At 44.5% G+C, this 25,235-nt stretch overlaps 1 protein-coding gene across 5 annotated transcripts in view; it reads right to left on the minus strand.

Annotated features, from left to right (window-relative positions):
* The window catches only part of FANCM (DEAD/DEAH box RNA helicase family protein), a 125,229-nt gene that overhangs the window by 25,156 nt on the left and 74,838 nt on the right, over positions 1 to 25,235 (minus strand). For 4 of the 5 annotated variants that reach the window (XM_086782567.1, XM_086782569.1, XM_086782570.1 and 1 more), the window contains 2 exons: positions 11,675 to 11,729; positions 11,460 to 11,581 (listed from right to left, as the gene is read on the minus strand). In XM_086782567.1, coding sequence (XP_086638693.1) covers positions 11,460 to 11,581; positions 11,675 to 11,729 — 177 coding nt within the window. The remainder of the gene's footprint in view (positions 1 to 11,459; positions 11,582 to 11,674; positions 11,730 to 25,235) is intronic. The other variant, XM_086782571.1, reaches the window with a different exon arrangement.

Consider the following 25,235-nt stretch of genomic DNA (forward strand, 5'->3'; position numbering starts at 1 on the left):
TTCACATGTGGCACTACTCATAGCATATGTACCAATAAGATGAGTATATTCATGATTGACTCAATGGTGCAAAGTTCTTTTTGAAGATAGATCTCAAAAGTGGCTATCATCAGATTCGGATCTTTACGACAGCTGACATTCCAAAAACAGCCTTCAGGACTGAATGCGGCCACTACAAGTTTGTGGTGACGCCATTCGGACTCACCAATGCGCACCGGCAACATTTAACAAGATGATGTCTCGGATTTTTGTGGAGCTCATAGGAAAGTGTATGTTCATCTTTTTAGATGATATACTCATCTTTTATGCTCTGCAGAGTAGCATGAGCACGATGTTGAAAAGGTCTTGCAACTATTGCGAGACAATAAGCTCTACATCAATGCAAAAAAGAGCAAATTTGGAGTAGCGAAAGTTCACTATCTGGGATATGTCATCAATGTAGATAGGATTAGCCTTGACCCTGAAAAGGTAGATGTTTCCAAGAATGCTCAAGTGATCCGCTCTTTTGTAGGTCTTTGTCAAGCATACAGTTCCCACATGGACAAACTTTCAAACCTTGTAGCACCTCTTACAGACTTGCTCAGGGACGTAAAGACACATCGGCAAAAAGTGTCCATTATACGAGCAAAGCAATCGAGGCATTCCATGCAATGAAGAACATTGCCTCCAGTTCTCAAGTTGGCTTCAAGGGAAGATCCTTTTGAGGTGATTACCGATGCCAACAATTTAGGCATAGGAGTTGTCCTCCTCCAGTAGAAAGGGCGCCCAATGGCATATTATAGCTGAAAACTAAATAACACAGAGAAGAATTATTCAGTGTATGACAAAGAGTTAATGGGGGTGATGATGGCTCTTAAGCATTGGAAACCTTTCCTTTATGGGAGAAACTTCACAGTTATTACGACAGATCATCAAGCACTCAAATGGCTACAAAGCATGGCTATGCCCAATGGAGTGATAGACAAGCGAGACAGAGTCAAATCTTCCAGCCGTTTGGAGGCTTAATTGAATACATTCCCAGCAAGAATAACCCCGTTGCCGATGCTCTACGTTATTGCTAGAGGCTCTAAAGTGGACACTCTTTACTTCATGCATGCAGGTGTTTGTCACCATGCTAATGTAAATGCAACCGAACTGCCGGAAATCTCTATGTGGCATAGCCGGTTGGGACACATGAGTGTCAAAGGAATGGAGCAATTGTCTCGTTTTGGTTACTTGCCTTCTCTAAAGTTTTCAAGTTTTCAGTTTTGTGAGCATTGTATATATGGCAGGCAACTCCAATGCCCCCACAAGAAAGCTCTTGGACAAAAAGATGCTCAGTTAGAGCTTGTGCATACAGATGTATGTGAGATGCCTCAGCTTTCTTTGGGAGGGGCAAAATACTTTGTGTCTTTTATAGATGATGCCACATTCAAGGTGTGGGTTTATCCTCTTCGTTTGAAGAGTGATACATTTTCAGTGTTTCAGAAGTTTGTTGCTCATGTTGAGAATCAAACTGGCAAAACACTGAAGGCTTTGCGTTCCGACAATGGTGGAGAGTATATGTCCAAACAGTTTCAGGACTTTTGTGATGCTAAAGGCATCAAGAGGGAGCTCTCTACTCCTTATGATCCTCCACAAAACGGGACAGCAGAGAGGATGAACAGGACCATTCAGGAGAAGGTCCGTTCTATGTTGTCACATGCTGCGTTACCTCATGGTTTTTGGGCTGAAGCTGTTATGACAGCCGTTCATCTTATAAACAGGTCACCTAACACGAGGCTTGGTGGGAAAGTGCCAGAAGAAGTATGGACAGGGAAGCCTCCGTCATACAAGCACTTGAGAGTGTTTGGTTGCGTTGCGTACGTGCACATACGCAGGGAAATGCGCACCAAACTTGATCCTAAGTCTCACAAATGCATATTCCTAGGATATGGTGACACAGGTGAAATGGGGTATACACTTTGGGATCCCGTGAATAGAAAGATTATACGCAACAATGATGTCATTTTTGATGAAACATGCATGTATAAGGAGCCTGCAAGGCAACAGGAGCCTGGCAGAGTCATCTTTGATGATGATGGACATCATGGACAACAACCAAGGGCTGTAAATCAGCCATTACAGCAGCAAAACCAGCCCTTAAATGGTGCTGAAAATGGTCCAAATGGACAGCTAGAGATGGCAGAAGATATCCCTATGGATATCCCACAGTTAGAGGAGATACCGGGCATGATTTTTCAGCCTTATGGCATGGAACAGGAGCTACTAGTAGGTGATATGCAGACTGGACAGCAACCTGCAAATGATGGTCATTGGGTACGGAGGTCCACAAGACCCTCCAGAGCCCCTGACAGGTTTGTTCCAGGGGTTGACTACTTGATGCTCACTGACTGTGGGGAGCCCTCATGTTATAAGGAGGCTTTACAGAGGGCAGACAAGGCTCCTTGGGAGCGTGCCATGAAGTCAGAGATGGATTCTCTGCACAAAAATGGAACATGGAAGTTGGTGCATTTGCCTACAGGCAAGAAGATTTTGCCATGCAAGTGGGTTTACAGGCTCAAAGTTGCACCTGATGCAAAGCCAAGATACAAAGCCAGGTTAGTGGCTAAGGGCTTCAAGCAGGAATATGGTGTGGACTTTGATGAGATCTTCTCTCCAGTGGTCAAAATGACCACACTTAGAGCTGTATTAGCTTTGGTTGCTCATGATGATCCGGACTTGATTCAGATGGATGTGAAGACTGCTTTTCTTCACGGTGATCTCCATGAGGAGATATATATGCAACAGCCAGAGGGTTATGCAGTGAATGGAAAGGAGAAGCTTGTATGCAAGCTGAAAAAGAGTCTTTATGGGCTCAAACAGGCACCAAGGGAATGGTATCATAAATTTGATACATTCATGAAATCCCAGAAATTCAGGAGAAGTGACATAGATCACTGCTTATACACCAAGAAAGCTTTGGATGGCAGTCTATTGATCCTCATCTTGTATGTTGATGATATGTTGATTGCCGAGAAATCTCGTAAGGAGATGGATGCCTTGAAGCAGAGGCTACATCAAACCTTTGATATGAAGGATTTAGGTGATGCAAATCACATTTTGGGTATGCGGATACTTCGGGACAGAAATCAGCATGTGTTGTATTTGTCTCAGAAGGAATACATTGGCAAAGTTTTGCAGAGGTTCAATATGGATGGGGGGAAGAAGACTAGTACTCCTTTGCCTCCATATGTGAAACTCAGTGCTATGGACAGCCCACAGTCAAATAGTGGCAGGGCTGATATGGCCAAGATTCCGTATGCTTCAGCTTGTGGCAGTCTCATGTATGCCATGGTTGCTACTAGGCCGGACATTGCATTTGCAGTGGGAGTGGTTTCTAGATACATGGCCAACCCTGGCAAGAAGCATTGGGAAGCAGTGAAAGGTGTCATGAGATACCTGAAGGGCACACAGGATATGTGCATTTGCTTTGGCAAACAGGATGCATTAGTGCATGGTTACACGGATTCGGATTATGCCGGTCATCTAGATAACCGGAAGTCTACTACCGGTTATGTATTTACATTCACAGGAGGTGCTGTGTCGTGGATATCCAAGATGCAGAAGTGCACTGCCTTATCTACTACAGAGGCCGAGTATATTGCAGCCACAGAGGCTTGCAAGGAGGCATTATGGCTATCTCGGTTAGTGGTTGATTTGGGTTATACAGGGGATATTCCATTGTTGCATTGTGACAGTCAGAGTGCCATCCAGTTGGCAAAGAACCCTGTCTTTCATGCAAAGACGAAGCATGTGGATGTGGAGTATCACTTCATCAGAGAGGTGATAGAGAACAAGCAAATTCAGCTTGTTAAGATTCATACGGATGACAACCCGGCTGATCTATTGACAAAGAGTTTGCCTCCGGAACGGTTTGCTCATTGCAGACACTTGACGGGCATTGGATGAGGCCAGTTTGAGCCTTGATATGGCCTTGTATATTATCATGTACATGCTGATTTTTTCTTTTCCTTCATTTAAGGGCACTTTGCCTTTAAGTGGGAGGTTGTTGGGGTAAAGGCATTATGCCCACCCTTATAGTGTGTACAAGCCCATAAGTTATAGTACATAGTACACTTAGTACTTTTAATGTACTAAGTGCACTATGTGTACTAGTGCAATATACATGTGTGATAGGGGAGTCACACACCCAATGCTTGAGTTGACTTATCCCCACAACTCTCTCTCTCTCTCTCCCTTCTTCTCTGTGTATGTCTCCCACATGAAACTCTAACCCTAATTAACTCTCCCATTCACGCCGGAGTAGTTTGTCGATACCAGACTCGTCGAATGAGTCTAAATAGCATGGCCACTAGTCTCATACACATGAAGGGAAGTGAACGCGAAATTGTCATTCCGAGACCGTGCACAAACAGGCACTCTCGTACTAGAGCCTAGCTCACACCCTCGCAGAGACCTTGGTTCAAGCCTCCCTAGTACAAGTACACACATAGGTACTGGTACGCGATGTCAATAGTAGGTACTCAAACAAGAATACTTGATGCCGGTTCACAACACGTACATCTAGTACTGTAGTTGTAGGATGATAGTCAACATGTACTTGCACGTACAGTAGGGTTTTCTAGCTTGTACTTGTAGGTACAATTAGGGTTTCAACATGTACTTGAAGGTACAATTAGAGTTTCAGCTTGTACTTATTGGTACAATAGGGTTTTCAACTTGTGCTTGCCGGTACAATTAGGATTTCAGCTTGTTCTTGCTAGTACAATTAGGTTTTTTTTTCCAAAGAAGAGATTTCTATTAAGTATGAAAAAAGCATACAACAATCATGGCTATAAGCCAGAACAAAATAGAATCACCCCCATATGTAAGGTGATCTCAGCCACTGAGGAGCATCATGGTGCCATGAAAGACCTGGGGGACTAGAAGAAAAGAAAATGCCATGGTCCCACTCCCGCATAAATACAACACGATTGCTTGCGGGGAATGAGAGGACCCCTGAATACAAGCCCAAGTAGCCATGAGAGTATGGATGATATCACCCCGTATAGTACTGATGCAGTGAGACTCAAAAATCTCGACACCCTCAATTGCCTCCGTGCATCTAGCTCTCCAGATCTCCCATGCTGTAATACCGACAACAATCTCCCAACTGGTGTCAATCCTCTGTCTAGGGGGTGTACAATGTGAGTGAAGGACATCCTGCAACAAACCATGCTGGGCAATACCTCTACGAATGAAAATAGCAGTGTCTGTATCACTGCCCTCATAGAAAAGCTGCAGACCAAACTGGGACTTGCAGCTTGTACTTGCAAGTATAGTCAAGTACACAGAAGGTATAGCAGGCAGCTACAACAGGTGCCCACAGCAAGTACACAGCAGGTACAGCAGGTTCACTAGGTATCCTCTAGTCCCACGTACGTGGGGTGTTACTAGTGACCATGTGCGACCCCTTCTGAGAGCAAGACACCTTAGATCTCATAGGCCTCATCCTTCCACCAAACGCAGCTGCAGATCCACGATATGGTGAGCTCCCATCACAGAGCGGATATAGCTAGTTTCGTTCAGCTTTCTTCTTTTCCATAGTTCAATATTCATCATGGATACATTGTACATAGACTCTAGCCCCACATACACGGGGTGTCACTAGTGAACATGTGTGATCCCTTCTAAGAGACAACCGCCCCAAATATCAGACGCCTCATCCCTCCACCCAACAACCACAAATCCAAAATATCCTTGGACAAGATGGAGAGCTCACCCCACAGAGGAGAGATGCTACGGTTACTTTGTGTTTTATTTTGGAGGAGGATGGTATCACAGTATGACCACACACTGTCATCATGTAGCCTCACATGGATACTTTGGCTTGTAATAAGTTTTCTGAAAAAATTTCTTTTCCATGGTTCAGATTCACCATGGATACGTTGTACTACCTTGTGGTCTCATAGACCCTTTGGGTCTTTTGAAGACGTTAACACTAGTCTCGTAAAGAAAAAGGCACTTTTTGTGGCTTTCACATACTTTTGTAACAAAAATTTATTTATGTTTAAGTATATTATTCAAAAGAAGTCCTACTAGAAAAATACTCTCAGCGCTAGATATTAGTGGGAAAAAACAAAGTGGCAAGAAAGTTTTTAAAATGGTCTTCCATGGTCATCATTTAGACAGTTTTTGCGAAAAAGATCTAATTTTTAAATCTACTTTTAAGTGTTGGCTTTTTGACACTTTTGGTACACTTTGCAAGGGTGCACAGTGCCTCTTTCTGGGACGAAATCAAGGAGAGGAGGTCTGAAGGAGGATAAAGAGTCTACAAGTGATGATCCTTTCACACATGATCTCGAATAAGCCATCAGTGCCACATGAGATCATCTTAACTGAGTTTGGAGCACCCCCCCCTCCCCTAGCAAGAGATCAATTGCCTAATCCATCTCGATCTGACAGGGCTCCACACGAGCCGCACATGGATGTCCCTGCTATAGGTCCCATGAAACTCCAGTTCTACAAATAGCATTTCACACGAGTTTTCGAGGATGGATTCAATGTGAGCCTTCACAAGCACATGTCATATGCCATGCGGATTGCCATTGGCCGTCATGTTGATTTTCAGCGTTTTCGGAATGAGTCTAGTATGCACGACCTAGGGTGTGAAAACCAAGGAGCATATCTGTTCAGATGCCCACCACCCTCTCATGCGATTCACGGACTGTCACTTGGGCCTGTTCTTATTAGAGCTTCACCACCATCGAAAGGTCATGCTGCGACAACAGCACCCAAGGAGTCAGAGCCAGCAAGATGCTTCTCATACCTCTATTACAAACTTTTTTAGATGTGCACCTGCCAACAACACAGGATGCCACACAAACTTCACAAGGACACAGGGATCGCGCTGATCAGAGATTGATTTTATTAATGTCTTCAAAAGACACGTGTGTGTAGATAAATGATGCTTGGTGTACTTGGAAAATGCCCCAATCATGGAAAGGACTTGTAAAACTTCTCCCAAAAAAAAGCCTGTGTGAGACCTTTTCTAATTGGCGGCCCGTAATATATAAATTGGTTGTGAAAATGTAGGTCAATAGACTAATAGAGGTACTTTATGTAGGCTTACATGAGGCCCAATATGGTTTTGTCCCGCGCAAACATATAACGGATATTGCAAATGCCTACACTGGGGTTGAATATGTAAAATATACAAAACAAGATGTGCTTATTTTGCAAGTGGACATAGAGAAGACCTATGGCACAATGCAATGGGATTTTATTGCGTGGTGACCAAGTGCAAAATGGGCTTTGGAATTAAGATGTCCAATCTTGTGTATTGGTTGTATCAAGGCAGTGAGGCATCATGTATTCGTGATGGTGAACTCTCTAACTCATGGTCTTTGGGCAAGTCTGTGCGTCAAGGATGCTATATGCCATAGCAACTCATCCTCTGCTTCTATATATGGATCATCTTATTCGGAAAGGTGCACTTCATGGTCTTCAATTGCCATCTAGCAAGCATTTTGTGGCACAAGCTTATGCAGATGATTCCTTCTTCATGCCACGAGATGATCCTCGTGATGTCCGCATTGTGATGGATGCCTTGGATATGTTTGTTATAGCTGCATGTCTCCGAATTAATTTTCGAAAATCCAAACTTATCCTCTCAACCCACAAGCTTGGCACGATGTGCTGTGGCCAGGGGCTCTTGTTCCCTCCAATCAACTAGTTAGACATTTGGGTTACCCATTTGCATGGCACACGTCCTTCAAACTCCAAGCTGATTGGGTTTTGCGAAGAATAAATGCTAAATTGCAATACTGGAAGTTGGCCACATGACCCTTAAATGTTAGACTCTGTTTAGTGCAGTCTATTCTCATCACATATATACAATTCTTTTTGCCTCTGCTTGCTTGGCCAAAGAAGCACTTGGATGAGTACATGTCTGCTATACTACAGATACTTTGGAAAACCAAGCACAATACTAAAGGCCTTAGACTGCTGCGAAAGGAAAAGCTATGTACGCCAAGACATCATGGAGGCGTCAACATTCTCGACCTCCATACTCATGTCATTGCCAAGAAAGCCACTTTGCTCACTGATTTTGCAGCTCAAAAACAACCTTGGACACAGATGTTAGCAGCCATGTACACCACTTTGAAGTCCGCCACATTTGGTGCATGAATCCCTAACTACTACGAAGTGACTTTCGGACACTTTACAGGGGAAATACCAGGCTGCCCCTTCAGCTCTAGGTTAATCATGGATTGGAAATCGCTAACAGAGAAACTAGAATGGCATGGAAGATCACCAGATGTCGGAAACACCATGCGCCTGGAAAGCATACACTGGTGTAGGCTGTTTCGTGCTCCGTTAGGCCTTCTTGAACCACGGAAAGCTTTCTTCCTATCACAAAAGAGTGTATGTTTCGTGGCAGATGTGGTCAATGATGAAGGATATGTTATCTCCTTCCCAAAAGCAAGCCGGAGGTATGGGTTAGGCATGCACTATAGGCCTCTATGGCATCTCATACGGACCCTCTTGCAGCCTTTTCAGCCAATGCCTCCACTGAATCATGACAAGCGTTTCAAGGACTAGCGGCGTGCACCACCTCACGCTACAAGGTTACATGAACTAACAGCTAAAAGGGTCTATATCAAAATGCTTGCTCCTCCTTGGATTGCCGATCATGCTAATGCGCTTTGGACAATGCACAAAATTGATAGATGGTGGGGTGGTTGTTTGAGGAGTATATGGAAAAATCGTTTGCCACTAAAGGAAAGATTGTTCCTTTGGAGATGCATTGTGGGAGTTCTGCATCTTGGTGTATTTTTGGAAAAATCGTTTGCCACTAAAGGAAAGATTGTTCCTTTGGAGATGCATTGTGGGAGTTCTGCATCTTGGTGTATTTTTGGAAAAGAGGCACATTGCTATGGCAAGATGTCATTGTTGCATGCTACTACGCGATGGGACACTGCCTCATTTGTTAGGTATTGTGATTTCTCTCGTGCCCTACTAGACAGACTCTCGAGGCTTCTTCGTACCTGATTCCCAAGAGCTCATTTTGGGAAGACATTCTCGCTTTTCGCTCGGATTCCACAACGATATACCAACTTTGGGGTATTCTTTGTGTGGACTACTTTTTGGGCATTGTGGACAATATGGCAAAATAGAAATCATATGCATTGTGGACACATTCCTCTAGATCAATACACCTACTTTCGACACTTGTTGAGACAGTCTCTATAGGACTGTCAAAACTTGCAACAAATAGACGACCCGCAATACATGGCCTTCTTTGACTGCATCTAGGCAGTCAATGTCATGGGCCCTATATAGGGACCTCAATTGTATCATGATGTTTTGTTTGTGGTTTTTGTGGGTTTTCAATTGGCATTGAGGTTTCCCACTGCTAATATAAGAATTACTAATATATATAAAAAGTGTGTGTGTGTGTGTGTGTGTGTGTGTGAAAGAGAGAGCTTTTATTAACGTCTTCAAGGGACCCGAAGGGTCTATGACACCAAACAAAAGTACAATATCTCCATGAAAATAATGATCCCTGGGAAGAACTGAAAACTGAAAAAAGAAACTACCTACCTATACTATGAACATGTGTTGATGAAAAAAGATCATACAAGTAGCCATGTGGCTGATACAACATGCCTGTATGTGCAATGGGGTGAGAAGAAGCATGCCTTGCAACATGCAACGAAAGTATTCGTATTGGAGGATCCTGTCACACAAATGCTCACACCGTCTTCTATATGCTGAGTTTCGCGAGTTTAGCAATCCACTTTAATACTTCAAGCTTTAGAGAGAGATGAGAGATAGAGATGAGAACTGTACACCGTATGGGGTCCCAAATTACCCACTGAAGGGCCCCTATCCCATTACCGAGATAGTATTTGCTTTATTATCTTTAAAGAGACTGACGGTGTGACTGACGATAAGCCAAACGCAAGACCTCTGAAGACCAAGTGTTGGGCTGAACTGTACACTGCTGTAGAAGCACCAAAGATGTCCAATCTCGAGCCTATGCACTCTTCCCAATGGAATGAGGGAGGGATGCAAAGCTAGGGCTGAGAGAGGGGCTGTTTGGGACTGTTCTAGACTGAGTATGAACGCTGTAAATGAATATGAATGCTGCGTTTTACCTTCACCAAGTGGCTAGAGCAAAACGATGAATGGATGAATGCTAAAAACTGTATGGATGCAGAAAACACAAGGTGGACTGAAGGCAGAATGCTGAACTGATGCGTTTTGCTGATGCAAGAAGGCTGAATGCTCATGCGTTGAGGCGCCTACTGTTGTAGGAGAAAAACGCTTAGAGGAGGAGGCTATAAACTGCAATCGCTTTGCTCCTTGTGCTAAAGATGCTAAGCGCCTGAATGCTCCTTGGCTGAATATGATTGAATGAATGAATGATGATGCAAGCATTCTATTTATATGGACTCATGCAGCCAATCGGCTGGTTACTGAGCTAGCCGACTGCTCATGTCCAATAATAAATGCATAAATGTGCATAAAATGCTGAAAATGATGGAAAAAATACCAGAAAATTCCTAGTAAATATCATGATAAATACTGGATGATATCTGGGTTCCTGCAATGGTCTAGATGCTATGCATGAATGATGTGCAATATGCAGGATGCTTTCTACAAACCCTAAGGTTTCTACTGACTGTATATGCATGAATGCGTCTCTTTAAGTGGGTTAAGGGACTTAGACCGACTAATTGACTTGCTATGGCTGAGAATGACCTACGTAGCTCGTGCCTGTATCTTGGACTAAGGATTACAATGGGGTCACGGCGTATGACAAATATCATCCTGAAAGGAACTAATACTGTTACAATGTTGCACTGATGATGATGAGTCAGTTTGTCACCATGCACTACACTGCAGAGTGCATGTGACATGCCTCAACCAATGATAGTACCATCCTCCCCCATAATTGAGTGATGATGCTGATGTCCCCCTCCCCCGGTGAAATCGCCTTGTGCTGTTGGTGCATGTCCTGGATCTGCAACTCAAAATTGGTAGGTCTGGCCTCTTTGGGACAGGGCATTTGGCTTTCAGAAGGGATCATGCTCTCTCTCGTCCATAGGTGCGTGGGGCCAAAGTGTCCCATGGTCCGGTACATCTTACGCATCAAGCGCTCCCGACCCCGAGCACCGTAGATCTCCACCACACAAAGACAAACCCACGAGATTCTCCCACGACATGGCATGCCCATTGCCCTCACCATACACCCATCTGAGAGGCTTATAGAGTCATGTTTCAGCTTTCAGTTTTCATGTTCTTTTTTATTTTGTCCCTAGCACTCTTTAGCCATGGTATCATTGTACTATTCATTGGTCTCTTAGGCCCTTCAGGTCTTTTGTAGACATTAATCTCTCTCTCTCTCTCTCTCTCTCTCTCTCTCTCTCTCTCTCTCTCACACACACACACACACACATGCACGCCCAAAAAAAAAACAACACTTTTACCTGAAGAAGTTCGAGTTTTTTGGTATGCACATATTGTCTTACGTCCGGATCATTTTCATTGCGGTATTCTAGGCATGACATGTGAAGGTTATCTACCACAGCTTGAATGGTGACCTGCTTTGCTGAAAATATATGAGTAGCATATTAAAGTTCATTACTTGAATGAACTCGAGTGAAATCAAAGAATAGTATTAATGATAAACCTAAGTACTTACAACCCGGAGTTGCCGTTAGCGCAAGTATACGAAGCCGTACCGATGCTTCCATTAACTACAAAACAACCAAAAAAATGATAAATTCTAAAATAGTTTTCATGAAATTCAGCCAAAACAATTTTGCCATTATGTGTAGGCTTTTGTTTGATTTTCCCTCTAACCTGCCTTTGGAAAAGACAAGTCTAAGCCTCTCTCTCTCTCTCTCTCTCTCTCTCTCTCTCTCTCTCTCTCTCTCTCTTTTCGTGAAATGGTGTTTTATATTATATGTAAAAATGTACATCAGCCACATGGCTCACACAAAACCTATGGCCCCAAAAAAACCCCCACAAAAGATCCTCTAAAGGATCATGACCATGCAAACCTGTACACTAATAAGAAAGCCTCCTAGCCAAATAAGCATCCCAGATAAAAGCATCAAAGATGAGCCAGCCGAGCCGCCGTAGACCATAACGAAATAACATCTGCATCCAGTAGCTGAGCTGAGAAAAGAGAAGAAAACTACCAAAGCAGCAGACCGCGGATACGTAGAATGTGCCCATGTATTCCAGACAAGGAATCAAAGATGAACCCATTCCGTGTAGTCCAAATATGCCAAAGTCCTATCCATCTAAGGAAATGGAATATCACAAGGTGACTGTCCGAAGTAATGACTTGAGGACAAATCCCAAATATCCACTGATGAGCCGAAATAGTAGACCTCTCTACTGCCTCCCAAACGCGAGAGACAAAAGACCAAATCTGACGGGCCACTGGACAACTCATGAACAGATGCATAACTGTTTCAGTGCATGTCGTGCAGAAGAAGCAAGAGGCCAATGTAATTTTACGACGGCTGAGCTGATCCCGTGTAGGTAACCCTCCCACCAACATCCTCCAAATGAAAACCTTACCTTGGTAAGGGAGTTTAGACTGCCAACCACGCATAAGAGTTTTCTGCCACCATGATTTAGACTTGTGCAATCCCCACACCTTATTGGCCTTGGCTGAAACCCAATCTTTCTCTGATACGAGCTTATGATAGACCTGGTTAGCAGAAAGTGATATCAAGTCACCAGATTTACATAATGCCCAATCAAGCCAAGGCTGATCTGCAGATGGCTGAGGTAATGGAGTAAAAGGCTCAACTGCATGCATGATGTCAACCCATAGTGGCTGAAATGTCCGAGGAACCCTAAAGTGCTGCCGAATACGACGAAACGAATATGGCCTGTTTTACGACCAGGTATCACAGCATCTCGGATTCTAACCAAGCCTAACCTGACCATGCGGTTGAGTCGTATGCGTGAAGCATCTCTGTCGGGCCAAACAATGACACGCGACTCCACAAATGTTTCGAACTGCAAAGAGTTCAAAAGTAGTCTTTCATGACCAGGATCCCACCGAGCCAATAGTAGAACTTCATGCCAAGAAAGGAGAATATGCGATAAAATGTGAGATGAGCGAATACGGACAGGATGAGCCGCATTCACAATGTCCCACCATGAAGCCTGCACACGTGTCCGTCCATGTGACAATCCCTCCAACTCAATCAAGTCACGAGCCATGAATACCCAAGGCTGCTCCTGCAAACACATATCCTGAAAAAGCGCCCAACTACGTGCCACCATATGCAAGCGGACATCCAGTAAAGCAGCCCCACCCATTCTTTTGGGCGTCGTAATGTGATTCCAAGCTAACCATTTTGACCCATAATATTTCCTTGCTTCTTCCACAGCATAAACCGGATGGGAGCAACCAAACGGAGAAGAGATTTGTGCGTCCAAGGTAGCAAAGGCAAAAAATAGGAAATCATGCTAAGCATAATAACCTGAGCTACCTTAACCCTCACCTGCATAGGCCACCCTTGAGCTTTCCAATACACCCTTGGCAAAAATCTTTGTAAAGATTTTACACATGATACCCATAAGTGAGATTGGGCGCCATTGAGCCAAAGAAGTAGGCGAAGGGACTTTGGGCAACAAACGAAGTATGCCCAACTTCCAATCGGCAGGCATATATCCCTCATCCCAAACTCTTTGACAAATAAGTGTCAAAGGCTCTGCAAGCTGATCAGCATATTTTCGGAAAAACTCATTTGTCAAACCATCCCAACCAGGGCTCTTTCCCATGGGAAGTTTGGAGAGAACAACTTCCACTTCCCCTTGAGTAACAGGAGCATCAAGCTGCACCGCCACATCAGGGTCAACTTGATATCGTACTTCAGCAAACAATGACTCCCTTGCAACCAGGACAGCCGGTGAGACATCCTCTCGAGGGGCAAGCAAATCTTCATAAAACCTGATGCAATGCTGAATAACCTTAGAAGGTTGAGTAACAAGGTTGCCTTGGGCATCCATCAGCCTAACAATATTCTCACGCATATGTTTTTGATGCAACTTATCATAGAAGCGATGAGATTGACAAATAGCATCCCGCAAAGCATCAAGACGTGCAAGTAGTTTTAAAGCGAACATATTGTGCTTCCTGCACCCTAGATAGCTCCTTTTTCAGCCATTCTATGGCATCCACAACTTCAGCATCCATAGAGTCAGTAAACATGAACGCCTGCAAGCCCTTTAAAAGCGACTCAAGAAGAGCCACATGCTGTTTTTGTATAGAGGCATTAGCAAGACCATAATGCCGCGCCAATTTCCGAGTGTTGGTAAGGAACACTGGCCATGGATACGTAGAATGTGCCCATGTATTCCAGACAAGGAATCAAAGATGAACCCATTCCGTGTAGTCCAAATATGCCAAAGTCCTGTCCATCTAAGGAAATGGAATATCACAAGGTGACTGTTCGAAGTAATGACTTGAGGACAAATCCCAAATATCAACTGATGAGCCGAAACAGTAGACCTCTCTACTACCTCCCAAACGCAAGAGACAAAAGACCAAATCTGACGGGCCACTGGACAACTCATGAATAGATGCATAACTCTTTCAGTGCATGTCGTGCAAGGCCAATGTAATTTACGACTGCTGAGCTGATCCCATGTAGGTAACCCTCCCACCAACATCCTCCAAATGAAAACCTTACCTTGGTAAGGAAGTTTAGACTGCCAACCACGCATAAGAGTTTTCTGCCACCATGATTTAGACTTGTGCAATCCCCACACCTTATTGGCCTCGGCTGAAACCTAATCTTTCTCTAATATGAGCTTATGATAGACCTGGTTAGCTGAAAGTGATATCAAGTCACCAGATTTACATAGTGCCCAATCAAGCCAAGGCTGATCTGCAGATGGCCGAGGCAATGAAGTAAAAGGCTCAACTCCATGCATGATGTCAACCCATAGTGGCTGAAATGTCCGAGGAACCCTAAAGTGCTGCCGAATACGACGAAACGAATATGGCCTGTTTACGACCAGGTATCACAGCATCTCGGATTCTAACCAAGCCTAACCTGACCATGCGGTTGAGTCGTATGCGTGAAGCATCTCTGTCTGGCCAAACAATGACACGCGACTCCACAAATGTTTCGAACTGCAAAGAGTTCAAAAGTAGTCTTTCATGACCAGGATCCCACCGAGCCAATAGTAGAACTTCATGCCAAGAAAGGAGAATATGCGATAAAATGTGAGATGAGTGAATACGGACAGGATGAGCCGCATTCACAATGTCCCACCATGAAGCCTGCACACGTGTCCGTCCATGTGACAATCCCTCCAACTCAATCAAGTCACGAGCCATGAATACCCAAGGCTGCTCCTGCAAACACATATCCTGAAAAAGCGCCCACCTACGTGCCACCATATGCAAGCGGACATCCAGTAAAGCAGCCCCACCCATTCTTTTGGGCGTCGTAATGTGATTCCAAGCTATCCATGTTTGACCCATAATATTTCCTTGCCTCTTCCACAGCATAAACCGAATGGGAGCAACCAAACGGAGAAGAGATTTGTGCGTCCAAGGTAGCAAAGGCAAAAACAATGACACGCGACTCCACAAATGTTTCGAACTGCAAAGAGTTCAAAAGTAGTCTTTCATGACCAGGATCCCACCGAGCCAATAGTAGAACTTCATGCCAAGAAAGGAGAATATGCGATAAAATGTGAGATGAGCGAATACGGACAGGATGAGCTGCATTCACAATGTCCCGCCATGAAGCCTGCACACGTGTCCGTCCATGTGACAATCCCTCCAACTCAATCAAGTCACGAGCCATGAATACCCAAGGCTGCTGCTGCAAACACGTATCCTGAAAAAGCGCCCACCTACGGGCCACCATATGCAAGCGGATATCCAATACAGCAGCCCCACCCACATTCTTTTGGGCGTCGTAATGTGATTCCAAGCTATCCATGTTTGACCCATAATATTTCCTTGCCTCTTCCACAACATAAACTGAATGGGAGCAACCAAACGGAGAAGAGATTTGTGCGTCCAAGGTAGCAAAGGCAAAAAATAGGAAATCATGCTAAGCATAATAACCTGAGCTACCTTAACCCTCACGTGCATAGGCCACCCTTGAGCTTTCCAATACACAAATTTATCCGAGATCGGAGCAGAAATCCAAGCAAGAAGCGCTTGGGGGTCCACATCCACACCCACCGGATATCCAAGATGACGAACAATGTCTCCTGTATGCACCACACGGGCTTGCCACCCTAATGCCTCAAGATCAAATTCGGTGCATACAATGAGGGCTGATTTTGTTGAATTTATTTTCAGCCCAGAAGCCAATGCAAAATTATTCCAAGCTTCCATTGCTCAATCTATATTGACTTTTTCGGCCCTGAGAAACATAAAAGTGTCATCCCCAACAAGGGCTTGAGCAAACAATTGCTTGCCATGAGGGAGATGCAAACCAACCACTTCACCATGCGATGCCATAGCATCTAGGCGAGATAACATAGGATGAGTGGCAATGGCAAAGAAAAGAGGGCTAAGAGGACAGCCTTGCCGGAGAGAACGGGTGAGAGAAATACCATCCGAAAGTCCTCCATGGAGCATAATCCGCGTGATAGAGCCAGAGCCAAGTAAATGCACCAAATTAGCCATTTTGGGACCAAAGCCCATGGCTGTCATGAACTGAGAAGGGAAAGACCAGCTGACATGATCAAAAGCTTTTTCAAGATCCAGCTGCACCATCACAATCTCTTGCTTCTTTGCCTTGGCATAATCCACTCCAATTTGAACATTAAGAATATTATGCAAAATATTCCTGCCATGCACAAATCCATATTGATATGGATGAATATAAGTAGGAAGCACCTTCTGCAAGCGATTGGCAAAAAACTTTGAAAAGATTTTATACATAATACCCATAAGTGAGATCGGGCACCATTGAGCCAAAGAAGTAGGCAAAGGGACTTTGGGCAACAAACGCAGTATGCCCAACTTCCAATCGGCAGGCATATATCCCTCATCCCAAACTCTTCGACAAATAAGTGTCAAAGGCTCTGCAAGCTGATCAGCATATTTTCGGAAAAACTCATTTGTCAAACCATCCCAACCAGGGCTCTTTCCCATGGGAAGTTTGGAGAGAACAGCTTCCACTTCCCCTTGAGTAACAGGAGCATTAAGCTGTACCGCCACATCAGGGTCAACTTGATATCGTACTTCAGCAAACAATGACTCCCTTGCAGCCAGGACAGCCGGCGAGCCATCCTCTGGAGGGGCAAGCAAATCTTCATAAAACTTGATGCAATGCTGAATAACCTCAGAAGGTTGAGTAACAAGGTTGCCTTGGGCATCCATCAGCCTAACGATATTCTCACGCATATGTTTTTGATGCAACTTATCATAGAAGCGATGAGATTCACAGTTAGCATCCCGCAAAGCATCAAGACGTGCAAGTAGTTTAAAGCAAACATATTGTGCTTCCTGCACCCTAGATAGCTCCCTTTTCAGCCATTCTATGGCATCCACAACTTCAGCATCCATAGAGTCAGTAAACATGAACGCCTGCAAGCCCTTTAAAAGCGACTCAAGAAGAGCCACATGTTGTTTTTGTATAGAGGCATTAGCAAGACCATAATGCCGCGCTAATTTCTGAGTGTTGGTAAGGAACACTGGCCAAGCATGATAATCAGCCATGGACACTCTTGTGGAGAAATGTCGTATCAACTGACGCATATAAACATCAAAAACTTCATGCTCCAAAAAAGTGTGATTTAAGCGCAAAGGCAAGCGTCCCAACAAGCCTTTATATGCATCCATAGGATGATAGACCATTTCAAACACAAGCGGCCAATGATCCGAGAAAACCTATTGCTGATCAACCATCATAGTAAGAACCTCTGGCAAAAAGAGATCTTGATGTAAAATATACATCCTATCCAATCTAGCATAAGTGCCCTGAAACTGTTGTGAGGCATAAGTGTAACCCCTTTCATCTGGATGCAACCAAGACCACATGTCTTGTTTTAGCGACCTTGCTGCAAAAGCTTCCCATGCCATTCTCTCTGGGCCATCCATTACAGAATGAGGCGACGTGGCTTGCTCCCTGGAGACACACATATTAAAGTCTCCCATCACAAAGCCAGGATGAGAGATTGAAAGAGCACACAAGTCATTCCACAGCAAACGGTGTACACAAGCATTATTTGGAGTATACACCCCTAACAACCATAAAGGTGTATCATCCCAAACAATCTGTATCACTAGAAATCTTCCATGAACATCTTGAATCACAAGAGAAGGCTAAAACTGCAAACGAACAGCAAACATAACACCTGACTGCGAAGCAAGATGTCCGCTGTAGAAAACATGAAACCCCTTATATACATAGGCTTTGCCAGCCAACTTATGCTGCTTATGTTCAACTGCACACAAAACATCCCAACCATGACAAAAAGTTGTACGCCAAAGCCTGAACTGCTTTTGGCGCGAAGAAATACCCTTTACATTCCATTGTACAATTTTCATAAGCCTTCCCAGAAAAGGAATCAACAAGGCCGTGTACTAGGCCCGGGACAATCTACCAAATCACGAACCTTTTGAAGCATTGCATTTTTAGACATGGTATTTGTGATCTCAGACTGCCCTTGGAGTTCCCGAGCACGTGCCGAAGGGTAATGACCATCCCATGGCGAGATGACCTCACCCTTCGAACCAAACACAAGAGGCAATTGTTGTTGTGCTTCTTTTGTTAGGCGACTTCTAATAGGATAGCGTTCTACTCTATCCACCCCAAGAGGCCCTGTACCCTGAGAAAGTTGGCCTCCCGGCCTCTCAATCCTGGTCTGGTGCTGGGCACCTGAACCCAAAGGGCGACGAGCATATGTATGTAAGGGCCCCTAATGATTACGCAAAGGCCCCGCCAAACAGCATCTGAGAAATCCCCCCGCGGGGCAACAAATCGTGTCTTTTTACCACGTACTTCCACCCATGGCTGCTCAACCTCATTCTGAACATCCACATGTACATCCATGTGCTGGGCAACATGTAAAGGAGCATCATGCTCATTTTCCACGGGCAACTGCCCATCAACGATATCCTTGGTAGCAACAACTTGTTCTTTCTTAGGACATTCGGAGACAAAGTGGCCCATCTCACCACATTTGAAACAGTGGCCAACAAATGTATCCCACCTCAATTCATACATTAAAGGTTGCAGCCCTGCCATATTGACACGCAAATGTGTCGGCCTAGGTCTCCCAGTATCCCACAACATGCATAGATGATTTCGGTTTGTAGATGTCATTCGAGGCACCACCAAGACATCACCGATACCTCGCATGAGACCTACTAAAACACGCCAAAACATTGGTGGGAATTGTTTCACTTCAACCCAAACTGGGCAAGCCTGGCGCAACATATCTTGGTACTCTGCCATAGGCTTCCACGGAACCACATGAACCAACTGCCCATCCAAAAAGAGTGGCACCTGCTCCAAGACTTCCCTACGGGCTTCCGAAGTGCGAAAAAGTATTTCATAAAAGCCTCTCGGACCATCATAAATCTCCTCAAGTGCCTCAAGCGACACCAAGCGGCCCAACCATGCTCTAAGACGAGGCAACAACGGAATACGCCCAATAAAGAAGAAGATAGCAGCACGATCATGAAAATCTGATAGCTGTTGTAGCAACAAAGGAGTCTCCATGCATACATCAGCCACACCACCATTATCTACTGCAGCCATTTGCACGCTATTTGCCTTCACATATTCTTGCAGAAGCTCACCAGTGATCTGCAGCAAACGTGCAAACTCTGGCAAAGGTCCAACATTCACCGGAGTGTAGCTTGCATCAACATCAAGCCTTTGACGTTTTTGTTGCTCCGAAGCATCTGAAGCATAACCCACATCCTTCTCGATCATCTCCTCAATAAGATCCATGTTAAGGCTATTGGCAGCCATGCCACCAACAGCAGCAGCCATGTACAGAAACAAAGAAAACCCAATCTCTCTCTCTCTCTCTCTCTCTCTCTCTCTCTCTCTCTCTCTCTCTCTCTCTCTCTTTATTCAAAGAGGGTTTTGGACCACTTTCCAGAGTCATGGGGTACCAGGACCAAAGGTGTTTGGGATTGTTCTTGCTTGAGCTGCAGAGACATAGAGATAGCCTGCTTAGGCGCACAGAGCGCCACACTCAGAGGCACATTACAGATTTCTTTAGTCCAGCCATCACTGCGCCAGATGGACCACAGCAGCAGCAGGACATGGATACCGCCCACACCAGGGGTACACTGATTGATCGTGCGATTAAGCTTGGGTGGTCCAGACGCCCACGACTACGGAGGGGGGCATCCCAGCATAGACGGAGGTTGCAGCGGCAGATTCGGATTATTCTTGCGAGGCATGCGGGACACCCAGTCATGGGGTACCAGGACCAAAGGTGTTTGGGATTGTTCTTGCTTGAGCTGCAGAGACATAGAGATAGCCTGCTTAGGCGCACAGAGCGCCACACTTAGAGGCACATTACAGATTTCTTTAGTCCAGCCATCACTGCGCCAGATGGACCACAGCAGCAGCAGGACATGGATACCGCCCACACCAGGGGTACACTGATTGATCGTGCGATTAAGCTTGGGTGGTCCAGACGCCCACGACTACGGAGGGGGGCATCCCAGCATAGACGGAGGTTGCAGCGGCAGATTCGGATTATTCTTGCGAGGCATGCGGGACACCCAGTCAGGGTGCTGACCACAGAGGATATTGAGGAGATCTGCCAGTGTCCGATGCGGCACATATTATGAGATGGAGGCACCTCCATAGTGTACCCCTCCATCCCACATGATATTGTATCCCCTCACTATATTCCACTCACCTCCATAGCGTAGGCCCCCCCCCCCCCCCCCCCCCCCCCCCCCCCCTCGCTATATTCCAGTTCCAGTTTCATTTTCTAGGTGCCAGTAGTATCATCTTTATTTTTCATTTTCTAGGTTTTTTTATCCAGACATTGTATCAGATCCACCATGATGTAACTTTTGGTCTCATAGGTCATTATGGCCTTTTGAAGACGCTAATATAACATTTCATTTCATTTCATTTCTCTCTCTCTCTCTGTGCTGCAAGGAAAACCCTAAAACAGTAGCTTTGCTGTAGACGAAACCCTAAAACAACAGCTGTAAACCCCAGACAGCAACAAAACCTCTATTCGAAACCCTAAAAAAGCCGTTTTGCTACAGGAAAAACCCTAAAACAGCACATGTAAACCCTAAAACAGCAGCAAAATTTCTAATTGAAACCCTAAAATAGCATCTTTGTTGCAGACGAAAACGTTTTACTGACGAAACCCTAAAACAGCAGCTCTGTTTTACTGACGAAACCCTAAAACAGCAGTTCTGTTTGCAGACGAAACCCTAAATCAGCAGCTCTATTGCAAACGAAACCCTAAAACAACAGCTCTGTTGTTGCAGACGAAACCCTAAAACATGTACAAGAAACCAAGATTCGTCCCTAGACTCTCTCGGCTTTCTCTTCTCTCTCTCTCTCTCTCTCTCTCTCCAATTCTCTCTCTCTCTACCCGCGCATGCTCGCACCTGTGATTTGATTCTCTCTCTCTCTCTCTCTCTCTCTCTCTCTCTCTCTCTCTCTCTCTCTCTCTCTCTCTCTCTCTCTCTCGTAATAGAGGATATATTACCAAAATTACTTTACAAATGACCACATGGCCGCCATGTGATGTACTAGCTTTCCCTCACTAATTACTCTGAACCACAGGTGTAGCTCGGAGTACCCTCATCCAACATATAGGCATGTCATTCTCCACCAAATGAGCTGACCGCCAAGGAAGAGACTTGCCACAATAGTAGCCCTTTTATACGACCTATGTGAGCTGTAATACCCACTTTTGCATCAAATATGAAGGCATTCCTAGTTAACTAGATATGCCACAAACGTGTCCGCTTGAAAAAATGAAAGAAAACTGAATGTTCTGGGTTATCTGGCCCATTCGGAATCTTGCCAAAAATCCAGTCTTTAGCCTTTACGGACCTATCTGTCAACAAAATCCACACGCGAGAAAGGAAATCCCACACCTTCTTTGCCACCGGACATGAAATGAAAAGATGCGGGCATTTTTCCAAGCAAATTATACAAAACACACAATTACCAGAAGCAATCCGCCGCTTCGCAACTGGTCCCCCAATGGTAGGCCTCCAACTAGCATGCGCCATAGGAACACCTTCCCTTGATGTGGAATCTTAGACCACCAGCCCCGTAAGATTACTTCCTTCCACTACGCCCTACTTTTCCTAATGTTCCATACTCTATTGGCCTTTTCAGCGATCCAACGCTTATCTTCCACCATCATATGGTACACTTGATTTGTTGTACGACGTTAGACAACGTCCTGAGGCTTTCTAAATGCCGAATCTAACCAAGGTTGCTGATCCTCCAACTGAGGAATATCACCAAACGGTGTAAGGCCTGCCCTCACCTTCTCCCATAACTGTACATTTCCACGTGGAACTCGAAAATATTGATGGATTTTCCGAAAAGACAATAAGCGGCCTCTATGTAGCAACAAAGCATCCATAATTCTCACTAGTCCCAATCGAGCCATTCTATTGAATTTTGGCCGCTCAATAAGTTTGGCAGGCCACTCCAGAAGTAGTGAAGTAGCCAACACCTCACCTGCCATAAAATTCAACTGCAACCGCTGATCTGAAGGTTTCCATTTAGTGTGTGCCAACACCTCCTTCCATGAGATCATTAAATGAGACAGGAGAGGTGAAACAACCACTCGAACCTGTTGGGAACCATTCACTACATCCCACCATGTACCATCAATCCCGGTATTACCATGCACAAGTGCGACCTCCTCTATGAGGATCTTAGCCATTACCACCCATGGCTCTTGAGATACACACATATCTTGCAATAAAGGCCATCTCCTAGCGACCATATGTAATCCGACATCTAATAGGACTGCCCCTCCACTCCTCTTCGGAGTAGTAACATGTTCCCAAGAAATCCACGTCTGTCCTAGCTTATTCTTGCTCTTTTCCATAGCATAAATCTAAATGGTTGTTGTATCTGATGCAAAGCTTTGCCCGTCCATGGCAATAAAGTCAAGAAAAAAGATATCCTAATCATAATGGATTGTGCCACTTTGAGCCGAACATGCATAGGCCAACCCTAAGATTTCCAATACACAAACTTATCATTTATCCTTACAGGAATCCATACCAACAAAGCTTGTGAATCAACATCAACTCCAATCGGATAACCCAAGTGGCATGTGATATATCCCCTTTATATGACCTGCCCATTCCATCCCAAACGAAGCAAATCGCTCTTGGTACAACTCATCAGAGCAGATTTCTGCATATTAATGTATAACCCTGAAGCAAGACCAAAAAAAATCCCAAACAGCCATAGTCTTCTGAACATTATCTCTTTGAGCCTTAACGAACATGGAAGAATCATCTGCCAATGCCTGGCCGACCATCTGCTCTCTGCTTGGAAGAGTAAGCCCTACAACTTCATCATCCTCCACTAGCTTATCCAGCCAAAATAAGATTGGATGTGTAACAATTGCACACAAGAGAGGGCTAAGTGGGCATCCCTGCCTGACCAATCTCGTCAAATGAATGGGCTTAGTCACCCCACCATTAATCATAAGCCTAGCCTCTACATGTTGGCTAACAGTATAAATAAAAGAATACATGCGAGGACCAAATCCCATAGCCTGCATAAGCTGAGAAAGAAAAGACCAACTAACATGGTCATAAGCCTTTTCAATATCTAGTTGAATCATAACCACCTCGAAGCTCTTGCATAATCGATTTCAATTTGTACATTCAGTATATTATGCAAAATATTCCGACCTTTAATAAATCCATACTGCCTTGGATGAATCAAAGTAGGAAGAAATCATTGCAACCTGTTGGCCAAGACCTTTGCAAATATCTTATACATGGCCCCCATCAATGTGATTGGTCTCCATTGACCTAGATTAACTGGGGATGGAACTTTAGGCAATAAACGTACAAGCCCAATCTTCCAACTCGCAAGCATGATACTTGTATTCCACACCTCCTGAAAAATAGAAGCGAGAGGGACCTTCAACTCATCAACATACTTGAAAAGCTCATTGGGGAGTCCATCCCATCCTAGACTTTTTCCTTTAGGCAAATGCTTCAACACATCTTCCACCTCATCTGCAGAAATGTCTCGTTCCAATTCATTTGCAGAAACGTCTGATACCTGGTGACGAACCAAGTGAAACAAAGACTCTCTAGCTGCAGTGACATTAGGAGATATGACCTAGCGATAAAAGTCCATACACACATCTAGAACACAAATAGGATGAGCAAAGAAAGTATGTGACTAACAATTAGAATCCATGAGGACATCCATTCGAGCAAGCTTATATCGCATATATTGATTCTCATGCAATGCTGCAACCTGATGGGACAACCAATCAATAGCTATCTCAATGCATAGTTGTTTCTCGTACCAGTACGAATGGGTTCGTACCGTACGATATCGTACGGTATGAGTTTTTTTTTTTCCTTGAAAAAAAAATTCCCAAATGCTTAAACAATATATAGAAACCCTGCTTAATGAAGATCCCAAATGCTCGCAATACTTCGTAACTTTCGTGTCCACTCAGTATTCCACATGGGGTTGTTGAGAGACCTAAAAAATTTGGCGAGGTAGACTGGTAGTGTACACTTGATTGTCTACGTCACTTGGAGATCCCTGGTATAGGTAGGCTAGACAATTAGATTCTCAAGTTATGTACGAGGGTGAAGATTTGGACATGGCCATTTTTATCTAGAGAGGAGTCCCTAAACTTATCACCCTAGATGCACTGCTCGTATTTGTGCAAGGACGGTCCTTTAGTCATAAACGCTACACTGCGAGACCTTTGGTATTGCATTACCCATCCAGGTTCTTTTTTGGAGACAATCGGGAGATCCAACTGGGAGAGACACATATCCATGTTCTAGTTCCTCAAGCACTGTAGACTCCTCCCCTCCCAACCTTCCCTCACATTCAAGCTTGAAGCTCCATAGGTTGTAAGTGTAAAAAATAAAAACCGTATTTTATCATACGGTATCCGAAAATTTCATATAGTACCAAAAATTCCCGTACGGTATCGTATTTTCGTACCGTGACAACCATGTCTCAATGTCATGGCAAGAACCGTCCTCTTGAACCACCTAGTTCAAATCAACCAACAATGAT

This window comes from Cibotium barometz, chromosome 44 (genome assembly GCF_041138505.1).
Source record: "Cibotium barometz isolate CiBa-2024 chromosome 44, ASM4113850v1, whole genome shotgun sequence".
Taxonomy (NCBI): Eukaryota; Viridiplantae; Streptophyta; class Polypodiopsida; order Cyatheales; family Cibotiaceae; genus Cibotium; species Cibotium barometz.